General features: G+C 40.5%; 1 protein-coding gene across 2 annotated transcripts in view; it reads left to right on the top strand.

Moving 5' to 3' along the window:
- Positions 1 to 15,935, top strand: part of ENOX1 (ecto-NOX disulfide-thiol exchanger 1) — a 564,686-nt gene that overhangs the window by 452,055 nt on the left and 96,696 nt on the right. For both annotated transcript variants that reach the window (XM_058276646.2, XM_058276648.2), the window contains one exon: positions 2,766 to 2,883. In XM_058276646.2, the coding sequence (XP_058132629.2) occupies positions 2,766 to 2,883 (118 nt within the window). The remainder of the gene's footprint in view (positions 1 to 2,765; positions 2,884 to 15,935) is intronic.

Below are 15,935 nucleotides of genomic sequence, written 5' to 3'. Positions count from 1 at the left end.
GCATACCAAATGAATTCTTTATTATCACTGTTATTCTGGTGAATACCAAGTGACTTCACAATAATGGGACACTTAAAATGCTCGTGTAATTTATTGTTAAGAAAGACATTTCTTTTTTTAAAATTTTGTTCACAAAAAATGCCTAAGAAGGTGGTTGGGGACCAAGGCAGTTCTGTTCCTGTTCAGAATTATGAGGAAGGAAGAGGTGAGATTTCTCTTTCATTTTTCAGGGGCCAGAAAAAACAAAGGGCACTCTCCCCCACACTGAATTAAGACCCAAGTCGAGGTTACTTTTCAGGAGGAAAACAGATTCCTCATGTAGGATGAAATGTACAAATTGAGGATTATGAAGACACAAATCGGAATTTATAAACTATGACCCAGATTTGAGAATGATCTATGAATTGTTGGGTTGTTGGTTTTCCTGCCCGTAAGAGCCAAACGTGATGAAAAGAAATGTTGAGAGAAAGGCAGATGGCATAATGCTCAATAAGCCTGAGCATAATAAACCCGTGAGTGTCAGCAACCATTAGGTAGTCCCCTAAGTCAGACTTCCTCATCTGACTACACTTCCTGCTTTCCCTTAGCCCTCCCTCCTGGGGCTGAGCAGCACCTGCTAGGGGTGCTGCTCCCCGAAGCCTGCTCGCTTCGCTCAGTGTCGGGAGGAAGGATGGATGGTGTGCAGTCGTGAAATGTGCCCCTGTCAGAGCTCTTTGTGTCTCCCCGCCACTCCCACCACCTAGGAAATAGAACTCTAAATTACCTTTGATTTTCTTTCCTACATGTCGCCTAATTGATTAAATACCAGTTGGTAATTTAACATTGCGGATGATTTCTCAGTTGCGTATAAGCTTGATAATTGGCTTGATTTTTCTGCATTCCCGTGTACAGCATCTGTTAATTATCTGCAACACCTTTACAGATTTATTAGAGTGTCCTAGTGATTTACTGCTGAACCAGAGGCACCCTGTGGAAACACCCTCAGCACTTTTTTTTCCCCCAATTTTTCCTTTCCATCACTCTTACCCACAGGAACAGCTAGCCTATGACAGTTTGTCATTAATTGTAGGGACTCGACAACAGTCCCTTCCAGCCTCATTTATTCTTGCCACCTGACTTTTCCTTGTTTCAAGTATTTTTGGTACTCTGGAAACTGGGCTTTCTGTCAGTAAAAAATTAGCTGTCCCCCACTGAAAAATTTCCACACTAATCACGAGTCGCATCCATCTCCAAGGCCTCGTGGTGTCTCTTCGGATGGAATTGGCACTTCCTTCTCCTGTGTGATGGTCAAATGAGGAGGTAGCATCCCTGCAGTCTCTCAGGACTGCCCTGGATGGGGAGCTCTGTCCGGGTACCTGGACTCCCCGTGTCCCTCCTTCCCCATCCCCTGCGATGGCAATTCCCAGGGTGCAAGAGTTGACCAGGCAAATACCTTTAAACAATTTCCATTCCATCATGCTGCAGTTTAAGATCTGAGCTGAGGAAAGAACTGAGGAAACATAGCATAGATTAATAGATGCACACCCAGTCAGTGGGTACTGGAACTGTGTTGAAAGTCATGCCAGTAATAATAAATGAGGTGCTGTGTTTCATTTTACTGTCACTCATAGGTTTGTTTATTTCAAAATGAAATTATTTTAACCATTTGCCTTGTATTTAGAGACTTAATTTGAACGGAAGAAATCAAAGAATAATGCAACCCTTTCCCTGTTTTACATTGTTTTGAGAAAAGTACATATAAGAGAACAGAATGAAGAAGCATTCACAAAGTAATATATGCCAGAAGCAATATAATAATATTATTATTTAACATAGAGTACTACAATGTCCTAGTTTTAGTGACAGTAGTAAAAATTTCTTTTGTACTTCTTTATTTTTCACAATGATTTTCATACACTTGCATTCAGGCAGCCTTCAGTTATTATCATTTATGGGTGAGTAATCAAAGGCTCGAAAATAATTAAATGACTTTGGTCACTCCCCTAGGAAATAAGAAAGTAAAATGTGACCCTAAGACCTCCGGCTCCAAAAGTGATGCTTAATCAGCAGCCACCACAACCAAAAGAGAAGTCATCTGTTTTTTATTTCATTGCCCAACATGTCTCAAATTTTAAAATGTTGGTAACCAAACGGTTTTTGTGTGCACATGTGCAAGTGATCACACACAGCACTACGTTTGATGAAGAAGAAGAATGGCTGAAATTATCAACTTAGCAAACCAAGTCCCTGGCAAGATAGGAAGCCTTTCACATGCATCAACTCATTTAATCTTCAAAATGATTATTATCACATTATTCAAGAGGCATATATTGAGGCTAAGAGAGATGAAGAAGCTTTCCTAACGTTGTGCAGTGGGCCAGTGGTAGTCCAGGCCTTTTTGAATTTGGTTGCTCATATTCTTAAACCACTGCACTATGAGTCCCTGCTACTTCCAGCCAGGACAGTCCTTGCAGCAGCCCCGCTAGTCGATGCTTTTATCACCATTTTAGAAATGACAACATTGAGACCCCAGAGAGATGAAAACAATTGCTGAAGCTCCCTCAACTATTCATTGGTTGTGCAGAGATTTAACTCAAAACCTCCAGTCTTCCCACTACCCCATACCACACAGAGCTTCTTTCTAGATGAGGTCTGGCAGTGTTTGGGAGGTAAATGCTTCAGACACTAAGCATTGATGTGTCATTCACAATCCTCCAAACGCCCCCTGGGAAAAGGTGTGTTGACACATGCCTGAGATCTGACATTCGTGCACCCTCTAATTTCAGGAGCTCCGGAACGCTCAGAGTGAGCAGCTCATGGGTATCCGTCGCGAAGAGGAAATGGAAATGTCGGACGATGAAAACTGTGACAGCCCTACTAAAAAAATGAGAGTTGATGAATCAGGTAATACGGATAACTGCCACATATCCACGAGGTATCATAGTGATCTTCTAAATCTCAGTTGGGGAATACGTTTTGGGAAACGGGCACATAACTCACTTTTATTTGAGTTATGCTAACTTTTAGCTCAGAGTGACTCTGCCTTTTATTAATGGAACCTTAAACTCCTTCTTAGGAAGATATTGATTTAAATTGCTCCAATTGTTTCTTTTTTGCATTCATAAGTAGATTTAGAGCTGTTATGCTTTCAAGGGTATTTCCTATTCCCATAAAAATCCTTTTCCAGAATATGACAGCCACAGTGGATGCTGAAATATCAGTGAGATTTGGTTTCGATCAGTATACTTCATACATGGCAACTGTTTAAACCCTAAAGAAACTTTCCAGCTTCTGAGATGATATCCTGGATTTTAGACTCTTTTTTTTTTTTTTTCTCGATAATTAAATTGTATTTATTAGATAAGTTGTAGGTTTACAAAAAAAATCATGTATAAATGCATAGTTCCCATATATCATCCTATTTTTAACACCTTGTATTAGTGTGATACATTTGTTATAATTCATGAAAGAATATTTTTGTAATTGTACTCTTAAACCAATAATCCATCATTTACAATAGGGTTCACTGTGATGTACAGTCCTATGGATTTTCTTTTTAATTTTTATACTAGTAACATATATACAATGTAAATTTCCCCCTTAGCCACATTCATGTATATATTTCAGTGCTGATAATTACATTCACAGTACTGTGCTACCATCACCACTATTCATTACCAAAACTTTACAATCAACCCAAATAGAAAGTCTGCACAACTTAAACATTGACTTTAGACTCTTTTGAAATAAATTTTAGTTCCCCTAATTTATAATCAAAGGTATGTTCCCATTTGGTACCAAGTGAGGGGCATCCCTCTTTGAGTTGTAAAAAGCGATAAAGCTTAGAGCAAATCTTGTCCTGCCCATTCCGAGATGCTGGTTTAAGACGATGTCCTTGAATTAGTTCCTTCCTGGTAATGTGAAAGCAGGCAAGAAAAATGCTCACTCAGAGACAACGATGGATGGATGGATGGATGGATGGACAGATGAATGGAAGGGGGGAGGAAAGGGAAGGGAAGAGAAGGAGAAAGGGAAGGAAAGAAGAAAAGGAAGAGAGGGAGGAAGGGAGGGAGGAAGGAAAGGGATGGAGAGAGAAAGAAAGGAAGGAGACATGGTGAATGTGGCAAAGTGTTAAACATTGGTGGACCTGGGTATCTGAGTGGGAGGTATGTTGGAGTTTTCTGTAAGGGTTTTGTATTACTTTTGCGACTGTCTTTTAAGTTTGAAATTGTGTCAAAATAAAAAGTTTATTTTAAAAATTGGGGGGAAGAAAAACATGAGCCCCTAGGGAAACTGCTTGTTTGAGGACAACAGTATTATCTAAAGGACTGGAGAAGCACCACAAGTGCCTCCATTTCGAAAAATAAATAAATAAGAGGGATGGCATAGAGTCCGTCTGTCCTCCCATATGTACCGGGAGGAAAATACACACCTGTCTCAGGCTTTGTAACAGAAAGACTGCAGGCGACCAGAAATAGAGGATCTTTGATGCTATGTTGTAGAAGCCAAACTCCAGATCCCAAAGTGGTCAGTATGCTCCACCTTCCCAGGGCTTCAGAGAATGCCAGGAAGGCAGCAACGATGCTCGTAAGAAAAACCTTCAGCATTCAGCCGTACCCAGGAGGGCTTTTCATTTTCTTGGAGCAGTGGTTCTCAGAGTCTGGTCCCCAGGCCAGCAACTTCAGCATCACCTGGGAACCGTAACAGAAATGTACCTTCTCGAGTCTCATCCAAGGCTCACAACCTAGGGAATGAGAAATTCTGGGGGGGAGGAGTGGGGGGATCCAGCCTTCTGTAGTTTAAGCCCTCCAGGGGATTCTAATGCATACTAAAGTTTGAAAGCAGTACCTTGGAAAATTTCCCTTTCATCCTCAAATTTCATTCCTTTAAATCTTCCAGAAACTTAGCATAAAAGCAGGCACCACGTCACTATTTTCTGAAGCCATATATTCTTTGTCTGAAAAATGAACCTCGCATTTATGTGTCAATGTATGTCTTCTAAGCTGGTAACATTTCTCAGGACTGCTCTGTCATCAGGTTTGGATTTGTTGATTTGAGGAGAACACCTTTCTAACAACATTTTTATCCTACCAACCTTCAGAGATATATATATATAAAGGAGCAAGTATTAATCTGATATACTTAAATTTAATGAGATCTTCCAATAAACCAAATTATTTTTCTCTCAAAAATGCTTTCTTCATTTTTGAAGTATCTAGATGGGCAAATTTACCTGAAAAGTGGGTTCTTTTTTTTTTTTTTTAAGATTTATTTTTATTCCCCACCCCCCATCGTCAGCTCTCTTGTGTCCATTCGCTGGGTGTTCTGTGTCTGCTTGCATTCTCATCAGGCAGTATGGAAATCTGTGTCTCTTTTTTGTTCCGTCATCTTGCTGCGTCAGCTCTCCGTGCATGCAGTGCCACTCCTGGGCAGACTGCACTTTTCACGCAGGCAGCTCTCCTTGTGCATGGGGCGCCCCTACGTGGGGGCCACCCCTGCGTGGCACGGCACTCCTTGCACACAGCAGCACTGCACATGGGCCAGCACACCACACAGGCCAGGAGGCCCTGGGTACCAAACCCTGGACCTCCCACATGGTAGACAGATGCTCTGTCAGTTGAACCACATCTGCTTCCTGAAACATGGAGTCTTAATATCCTTTTAAGGTATGTGAAGAAGAAAAGAACTGTCAGCCAAAATTTCTGATTTGAACTTGTGGCTTTTTTGGAGGGGGTGACATTTCTTTTTCAACAACCTGTCCATGTCCCCAATAAGAAACGTGCATAATTTCACAGCCTGGTTAGGACAGGATCAGAAAAACGATGACTAGGATCAGTATTCTCAGTGTGGAGCTGTTACCTGTGGTAGCAAACATACCCCCGGAGGCTTGGCGCCTGACCTCGGTCACACAAACTTTCACAGAGGCGTCAAGAACCTCTCCCCTCAACGGGGACTGTGGCCTCTCCTGGCTCATTCCCCCAGGCTGCTGATGAAAGCCTGAAGTAGGATATATGTAATGAACTTGTAGAAACCTCCTCGGAGGTGTTACTTGGTCAGAGGTATAAATGACAAAACTCAGGTGTGCTCCCTCCTGGGTGCTGAGGGGAAAGATGAAAGAACTGGAGCTCAAATGCCAGGACCCGAGCACTGCAAAGTCTTCCCTGTGTTTTTTTCAAAATGAGATGGACCAGGGAACGTGGCATGTGGTTTTTGAAGAAAGCCCAGGATTAGAGGGAAGGGAAAGAAACCACTAGCCTTTTTTCTTCCATTGGGTCCTGAAGATCCTGTCAAAACGCAGGCAGTTGTTTTCCTTTCAGGCCTGCATGTTCTGGGGCACAGCCTGATGACAGGAATTCCTGTGTGTTCTTTTGATGGTGCCACAGACAAATCCCTGCTAACTGCTCCTTGAAGGGAGGGACAGAGGGGCATAGCCTGTGGGAAACACACCGTCAGTGGTATCTGGTTAGGTGACACATCATTCGTTTTTAGGTACAAATTTGCCTCTGTCAGTCATCTACTCACAGCCTTCTAAAACACAGCACTCTAATTTGCTGACAGGGGAATTGCCACGTGCTGAAATAGAGGTTAAGTTTTCTGTCCTTTAAAGAATCTCTTTTCCTTTCTGCTGAGACTGAGATTTTGCCTCAGGACTGGGTAGAAGCTGACCTATTCTTGGAAATTCCAGGGAGAATGTCCTCGGTGAAGCCTCCCCTTGAGGAAGGCGAGCTGTGATGAGTCCCTCACTTCCCACAGGATCTTGGGCTTTGGGCTGCCATGTTGGCATTGCTTTTCATTTCCCAACGAGAACAAAAACCTGTGTTAAGAATCGGATCCAACCCCATGGGTTTTATTTCTTGAGAAAAATGGAGGGAATTGACTATTTGGTTTCTAGAAAGGTTTGGTTTCTAGAAAAGGCACAATTATGTAAGGACTTTTATGATAACTTGAGTTTAATTTTTTTTTTAATTTTTTAAATTTCTTTTATTTTTTTAGGGCGATAACCAGAATTGAACCTGGGATCTCGTACTTGGGAAGCAGGTGTTCAACCACTGAGCTACACCTGGTCCCTGGGTTTAATTTATTTTTTTAATTAAAATTTTTCAATATATCTCTGCTTTTCTGGTTGTAAGGAATATCTGAGTGTACTTTCGCTTTCATACACGTAATACCTCACAGTGTGTCTTTGTCTACAGTTCCCCAGTAGTGTTATAACTACAGTATAATTCTGGGCAGGTAGTTTACTCTTCCTAATCATTTGGATCTTAAAAGGGGGGAAGGAGTTTGCTAAGATGCTAAAATAATTGGAAATGAATTTTGTTCATAAATTTGAAAATCAATCAGATTTATTGAGGCCTTCATTCCGGAAGAAGATTGGTGTCTGACTCTTAAGCCTGTGAAGATAATGTTTGATAAAAATTCAAATTTGTTGTCTGCCTCCTGCTGGAATCAAGCCAAGCTCTAAAGGCCAGATCTATTCTAAAGCTGTTTCCTTCCCCTGCACTCCCTCAGCCTCCCTTTCTCAAGCTGTTTCCTTCTCCTCAGCCCTCTCCCCTCTCTCCCTCAGGGTTGTCAGTGGGGGTAGGGCAGAAGTGCACAGGAAAGAAGGACAGAAAATAAAAGAAGCTGCTGCTCGAGGTTGTAAGGCCTGGAAGGACAGACCTTAGTGGTTTTATTCTCGTAAGGGTTAAATGAGTCAATCCACGTAAAGCAGTTGGCACCTGACAGTGTTGAGCACAAACCACGCAACCGAGAAATGTCGCTCTAGTTATTATCTTGGCCACTCTCCAGCACCCAGTCCCGGCGAGAACTTTGACCAAGTAAGTGCTCAATAAATGTTTGTTGACTTGAATTGCCCCACTGTCCTTCTGGTCTTCCTGTTTTTTGATGTCTTTGTCCTATAAAGTTGATAGGAAGATGGCAATTCCTTTAATGAAATTTAAACTTTTAAATGTCTTATTTTAAGATTTAGGCTTAAATAAAAAGATGATTCATCTTCCCCAAAATGTTCAGGCCTTTAAACATATAAAACTCATGCTGTGGGAAACGGACTTGGCCCAGCGGTTAGGGCATGCGTCTACCACATGGGAGGTCCGCGGTTCAAACCCCGGGCCTCCTTGACCCGTGTGGAGCTGGCCATGCGCAGTGCTGATGCGCGCAAGGAGTGCCCTGCCACGCAGGGGTGTCCCCCGCGTAGGGGAGCCCCACGCGCAAGGAGTGCGCCCGTGAGGAGAGCCGCCCAGCGCGAAAGAAAGTGCAGCCTGCCCAGGAATGGCGCCGCCCACACTTCCCGTGCCACTGATGACAACAGAAGCGGACAAAGAAACAAGAAACAAGACGCAGCAAAAAGACACAGAAAACAGACAACCGGGGGAGGGGGGGAGTTAAAAAATAAATAAATCTTAAAAAAAAACAAAACTCATGCTGTATGCCAAAGAGGCCATAACCCAGATACCATGATCCAGCTCCATTTCAAATTATCAGCAAGCATTGGTGTTGCACCTTCTTCAGTTCATGGGGCTAATGGGAGGTTTAGACACAGTTGTACCCTGCCCTCAAGTGTGTGAGTCTTTGAAGAGAAGAAATAGATATTTAAAAATAAACACTGAATGCCTGATGACACATATGTTCTAAAACTAAATTAAATTTAATATAAACCAAAATGAATATCACTACACAGTTTACAGAACTCGTCCAGTATTTGGTGAGTAAAGATTAAGCACAGACTTTAATAGAATGAAAGGAAAAACCTCTACTTAAGAGTCAACCATTAAACCATTCCATCATGAACAAGCAAATATATATATATTTTTTTTATTTTAGTTACACCTAATTTAAACTCTGAGCTCCTTATAGGAGCACTCTCAATTACAATGCCTACTTTCTGGATTTTTAATTTTCCTTGGGAATACCACAAGATACGTAAGATTTTTTTTAAATTCCATTAAGAAATCAAGCAAGGATTTGCCATATCTTTCAGCCAGCTGAGTCAAATTAGGGACTTACAATTAAGTTTAGTTAAAGTTGGTGGCATTCTGAGTCGTTTTATACGTGGCTGGCGTGTTTTGGTTTTAAAAGATGAATAACAGTAAGGCTATCTGGCTCTCCTCTTGAGCCCGTTGAGCACCCGGACTGCCTTGGTTTTTCTGATTTGGTTCGCTCCTTCCCGGCAGTGCTTTTTGCACCAAGGAGGGGTCCCAAGACCTTTCAGCCTGAAGGCGGCCGTACCACTTGTAGCTGGTGGCAGTCTCCTGTCAGGAAACACTGGATGGGATCTCCAGCAGACTTAGCCTGGAGCTGCACCGAGGAGGAGCAGGCCAGTCACGGAAAGTGAGATGGTTCCATCAGGCGGGTCTGTCTGTGACGAGTCAAAGCATGAAAGAATGAGGCAACCTGGGAAGGTTATCTCCTGCAAGAGGTAGAGCCGTGGCATGTGTCCAGCGGCAGCCAATGGATTAGTAGCAAGCGTTTGGTTTTCAACCACAATAGAACATCTTTTGGAAACCCAAGTGCCAAGACAGTGGGATCAATCAAAACTAATGATGAACGAAATCTCCCAAGGTTGGCTGAGCAGCCTGCTTCGCTCCTAACTACTCATTCACAAGGATCCAACGTTTTCTGTTGCTTTCCTGTTTTTTTTTTTTTAATTTTAATCTTGCTATTCTTGCTAAAGTAATTCAAGTGAATGTTTATTTTGGGTAGATTTTTCAGTTCTCTGATTTCATGTGCAGTTAAGATTCACTTTTTATAATAGACATGTTTCCAGAAAGTGTGGCAATCATTTGTTTTTGTAAATCGTTTTTACTTTTTCAATGCAAGGACAGATGCTGTTAAATGGATCCTGAAGCGAAGCATTACTTTTTAAAAGAAACACCCCTTCTCCCCAGTCTGTGTTGATCTGTTTTGTAAATTCACATTTCTAGCCTAAACTGTCTAAGCCTAGCACCCTTATAATCCGATTTCCATGCCATGGTTCCTGGCATCTCACATATTCTCAAACTCTCCATAAACATGTTTCGTGAAAAATTAATCTGTGATGCTGCAAACACATGGTGTGCAGGAGATCAAGGGTTTCCCCTCATCCTCTAACTGTTCAGCTGTGTGGCAGCACCTCCGTATAAACCCACCCGAGGTTCCTCAACAGCCCAGGCCTGGCAGATACCTGCTCCGAGGCTGGATGGGTTCTCGGAGCGGGTGCCCGTGTGACCGCCCAGCACGTTTTCCAAGGAGCATTTACAGGGTAGATTCCCTCTTAAGTTAAGCTCTGGCTTCTTGCTGATGATGTGAACCCCTTGAGCCTGGCGGAGGTCTTAGGCTGATGGGCAACTGGCAGGCAGAGGAGAAAAGTGAGGACATTTTAGCATTCAAGCTTCAGAAAGAGAGGATTGCAGAGGGCATGACCTGGGAGGGTTTATGTGGTGGCCAGTGTGTAGCAGGTCCCTGCCATGCCCCAGTGCCTCTCAACTGCTCTAGTCTAGATTACAGTTGGTTATGTTCCTGGGCATTTCGTTCTGATAAGGTTTGATGCGGGATCATTACACTGAGGAATAGAATTAATCCTGTTTCCTTAGCAGGCTTTAAGGACACTGAGGGATTATTTATGTAATAAGATGCAAAGTTGCTATGGAAAATACTATAGCAACCTAGCATCTTCCCAGAGCCAAGCAGCCACTTGTAACAGCAATCTAAATTTACATTTATTTTAGTGTCATTTTATCGACACTCTGAGTATTTCATTCTGACAGGATGTTAAAATATGTTTTCAGCTTGCGTTTGAGCAAAATTAACCAAGTGTTGGGATGTAAGTGTGGTTTGTACAACTTCTGGGAAGAAATGAGAATATTTTTGAGGGAGTGTAGATGACAGCATCTGGGTAAGTTTGTAAGCTTTTTTTTTTCCCTTTCCTAAACATAGGAAATAATTCTTTAGCAGCATTTATTTCTAATTTTCCCTTTCAGTTTGCAACAAGTAGGGATTTCTGGTACGGAAGAGGGGTTCTCCTTTTCAACATTGAACTATTTAGTTACGTGCTTGCAGGTGAATCTAGTAGATGCTTATAGAAAACACTCTTAGCAGATAAGCTTGTTGCCCTCTAGCAACAGATAACATTTAAAACTAAAACCTGTTTCTCCTATAAAAATAATGCCTGTTCATTTTAGAAAATCTGATGATTACACATAATGAAAGTACAGATGTTTTAGATACAATACTACGAAAGAGTATTTGTTTCTTTTTTTTTCCTTCTGCACACCTTAACTAATAAGCACTTTTTGAGGCATTTTTTAAAACTTAGTAACTTATTCTACATATACAATTTTGCTTTCAATTAGACCTCCATGTATAAAAAGTAAACTTCTTTTAAAAGCTTGATTTTTTTCAAAAAGATGTTAATGAGATAGAAAATACAGAGCAAATGAGTGTGAATTCTTGGACTCTGGAGTGAACCTTTGGGAACTGAAACTATAACTTTTGAGGTAGTCATCATGGACACCTGTGGGTATTAAGCCTGATAACTGAACCAGCCCTTCCAAAAGCATCTTTTAGATACCTTAAAAGTGAGTGTGGCAGAGGAACTATAGATATATAGGCCATTGGTAGGGGAAAGATAGCATCTATTGATTTTCTTGTATTCTTCTCCATCCAGAATCTTCAAGTGTGACTATAACATTTGTAAAGTGGGGCACTGGCCAAAAAAAAATCAATACCAGACCATATTAAAACATATGCTGTTACCAACTTCTTAGCACTATGATGTACTGTCTATTAACATCTGTGTCCTAATTCCCCTCTACTTTTATACTGTACTGTTCATCAAAACACAGTTGGTGACATAAAGCTATTTTATCTTGACTCCTAAATGTATCACTGATAAATTTCATTTATCAAAGACCAAAGATGCTAGGTCTACTGTATTACTACAGAAAATGAGGACAAAAGACATAGTAGTCCGGTTGCCATAGACAGTTAAGAGCCACATAACTAATGAAAAACAGTAATTGAAGAATCATTACTTTCTTCCCTTTTTCAGAAATTCTACTTGCCATGATTCTTATCTCATACTTGGAAGCCCTAGAAATTGAAGTTTATACTAGGTTGGTGCAAAAGGAATTGTGGTTTCAGACCATTAGTTTGAAATCCTTATAACTAGGCTTAAACCCATTTTTATTAATCAAAATAGGAACCATTACAATTGACACATTTTCACCAATGAGAAATAAATTTGCTTATTCCTGTAGTATAAAAATCCATGCCTTGGGATTCAACAAACTCTTGGAAAACATTTTCTGCATCCTGCTAGTTGTGGAAGTGTTTTCCCTGCAAAAAGTTGTCAAGATGCTTGAAGAACTGGTAGTCAGTTGGCAAGAGGTCAGGTGAATATGGCAGATGAGGCAAATCTTTGTAGACCAATTCGTTCAAATTTGAAGCATTGAATATGTGATGTGCAGTCAGGCGTTGTCATGGAGAAGAATTGGGCCCTGTTTGTTGACCAATGCCGGCTGCAGGTGTTGCAGTTTTCGATGCATCTCTTTGATTTGCTGAGCGTACTTCTCAAATATAATGGTTTCACTGGGATTCAGAAAGCTGGAGTGGATCAGACCGGCAGCAGACCACCAAACAGTGACCATGACCTTTATTTGGAAGGAGTTTGGCTTTGGGAAGTGCTTTGGAGTTTCTTCTCAGTCCAACCACTGGGCTCGTCATCACTAGTTGTCATATAAAATCTACTTTTCATTGTACATCTCAATCCGATTGAGAAATGGTTCATTGTTGCGTAGAATAAGAGAACATAACAATTCAAAATAATTTTTTTGATTTTCGGTAAGCTCATGAGACACCCACTTATAGAGATTTTTCACTTTTCCAATTTGCTTCAAATGCCAAAAGACTGTAGAATGGTCGACATTGAGTTCTTCTGCAACTTTTCGTATAGTTGTAAGAGGATCAGCTTCCATGATTGCTCTCAGTTGGTCATTGTCAACTTCCAATGGCCAGCCACTATGCTCCTCATCTTCAAGGCTCTTGTCTCCTTTGCAAAATTTCTTGAACCACCACTGTACCACTGTACTTGTTAGCAGTTCCTGGGCCAAATGCATTGTTGATGTTGTGAGTTGTCTCTACAGCTTTATGATCCATTTTGAACTCAAATAAGAAAATCGCTCGAATTTGCTTTTTGTCTAACATTTCCATATCTAAAATAAATATAAAAAACAGCAAGAAATAAGTCATTAGCAAAAAAACGTAAAGCGAGAAATGCACAAAATATAACATAACCACATTTATTTAAAGAACGTATGCCAGTATCAAACAGCAAATTTCAACAATGCAAAACTGCAATAACTTTTGCACCAACCTAATAGCATTAAAAAGAATTATTATTTTAGTATGCACTCCCATATCTAAGTGGCTTAGAGACTCTTCTTTTACTTAGTTGAATGCCCTTGGTATCATGGAGAGCTTAAGCACTCAGCAATTGCTCTCCCCAGTCCCAGACACAATGTATGAAGCCTAGGAAGTGGCTACAGAGGAAAATTTTACTTTAGACTCCCCATCAGTAGCAGAAAAACAGGGAGAAACATTTCCAGAACAAAAGTTGCAAGATGGAATCTATTAATCAGAAAGCATCAGACAGAACTGTTGCAGGATTTTAATGTGTCCACCATAATTCTGAAGTCACTGTGCCCAAGAGGCCCTTGCATTTTACTTAGGACATGTTGGATCATTGCCACTTGAAGAAGTTGCCTAACTTTTCAGTTCTCAGAATTCATTTAGAAACAAAGAAATATCTAACACTAGGGTATCAATTAATTAATGGTATATCTATGAATAAACTTTAAAATATAATGTTTTAAAAGACTTCCTAATAGCAGGAGAAGGAGGTTCACAGTATAATGCTAAGTGATAAAAGCAGTTAGATATCAGCATGTGCAGATAATCCAGCTGTGTGTGTATATGTATATGTTATAGTGACAATTTATATAGTAGGGGAAAACCTATGAGGAGATATAGGTTAAAATATCCAGAGTGATTGTCTCTAGAAGGTACGATTATCAGTGATTTTTATTTTCATCTTTGTTCATTTCAAGTGTCTATGGTTTGTACATTTGTTATTTTAATTAAAACTACAATAAAAAATTATATAAAGATTACCTAGGAGAATCTGTGGTAGAATTCATGTTGACTGGGAATACAACCTGAACCATTTCCAATCATTCTGGACAAGTCAAAAGTAGCAATGAATAGCAATTAGTATCCTTCATTTACTTTAAATTAGGGGAAATTCCACATTTAATTTCTCAATATATGCTTACTTTCCCAGACCACATTGTCTTACAATTTTCTACTCCAGGAACTGATAGAATTTGCATGCCTCTTGAATAAAGGATCCAAAAAATAATTCAAGTTCTAAACCAGGCAGACATTTTGAGTTCATGCCCACAAAGACATTGCAATGGTGAGTCTCTTTAGATACAAAAGAGACCTTAGAAATCATCTCGTACGAACTTTTTTCACAAACAGGAGAATGCAGTCCCTTATTGAGAAGTTATGTTATTTGCCAGGTTGGCATAGATAGTCCATATTGCTTTCCTTCTTTCCAGGCTAATGACCTTTCTATTGGCACTACTGATTTTTATGCGGAAAAAGACATCAACATATCTTGAAATGCCTTAAGTGGCATCGTAAGAGTCAACCACCAAATGTAGTCAACCAATGAATTTGAATGCCTGCCATCTGTATGGCACTGTGAGACCATTTGGTGACAAAGGTAGACCAGAGACACTTATTACATAAAATGTCAATACACACAAGGTTGACTGGGGCTTTCTGCTTAGAGAGTCTTTCCGTCATTTTCTGGTTTCCAGCTAGAAGAAGATTTCCTTCCAAAGAGGCAGTGCACCCAGCAGACTGTTTTTAAGCCCTTCCCAACAGAAATGCCACCTTTAAAAAATATTCAAGAAATTGGCACCATCTCTCTTCTTGATGAGTGATATCTATTTCCTCGAAATAGAGTCCGCTCTAAGGCCCTGGTCAAAGAGGAAATGCTTTGAAGAGGTGAGATGCACTGGGAACGGGCAGTGCTACGTCATGCACTTCCACTGGTAAACCAAACACTGTCATACCCTATGGGTGTCAGTGCTTAATGCTCCAAAAAGATAAAGAGAAAAGCAAAGGTATTTCTCTAAACACAGGAGCATACTTGATGATTGATCTGGAATGATTTGAGCTACAACATCAGCCTTTTGATTTCCTAACTCATCCTTCATTTCCACCCCCAGGGTTCAGACAGCCTACCTGAAGTTCACCAGGATATTGACTCTCCAACTAATTTCAAACCTTATTGAAGTGCTTCTCCCTGTTTCCCTGTCTTTGAGGCTTCTTTTTATGAGATAACTCTCAGTATATCTTAAAAATAGAACTCTGAGAGAGAGAACATCTACAATATTTTCAATCTTGTTGAGATTCTCAGACTCAGAAAAGATTCTCTCTGAAAGAAATATCTTTTCCCTCCCCCCAGTTTTCACAATTAATGAGAAAAATTAATCTTGGTACCCCCCCCAATAATCATCAGATGAGAGGCTGAGTAAATACTTTAAATTTATATTGGATATTTTCTGGTGATTAGCAGCTTTCAGTCACAACTGAAACTACAGCCTATCTTGGCAAATCTTTTGGAGGTGTAATGAGAGATGTCATTCTTCTTTTAATGATTTACTAGTCAATTGTTTTTGAAATGTATCCACCTACCGTATTCAACTTTCCTAATATAGTTTATATACTCTGGGTCTCCTAAAGCCATCTATTCCTCTATCTTTAGCTCTTTGCCTCCATGACTTGCCTTAAACAAGGCCATAATATGAAGCAGTGACAAAATTAAAACCACATATTCAGTGAATTCTTACAATATCAGAATGGCACAACGATATCCTGGGTCTTGCAGTGCCAGACTATGGGGAAGAAAT

This window comes from Dasypus novemcinctus, chromosome 15, assembly GCF_030445035.2.
Source record: "Dasypus novemcinctus isolate mDasNov1 chromosome 15, mDasNov1.1.hap2, whole genome shotgun sequence".
Taxonomy (NCBI): domain Eukaryota; kingdom Metazoa; phylum Chordata; class Mammalia; order Cingulata; family Dasypodidae; genus Dasypus; species Dasypus novemcinctus.
The sequence above is the reverse complement of the archived record's forward strand: the minus strand, read 5'-3'. Positions and strand labels throughout refer to the sequence as shown.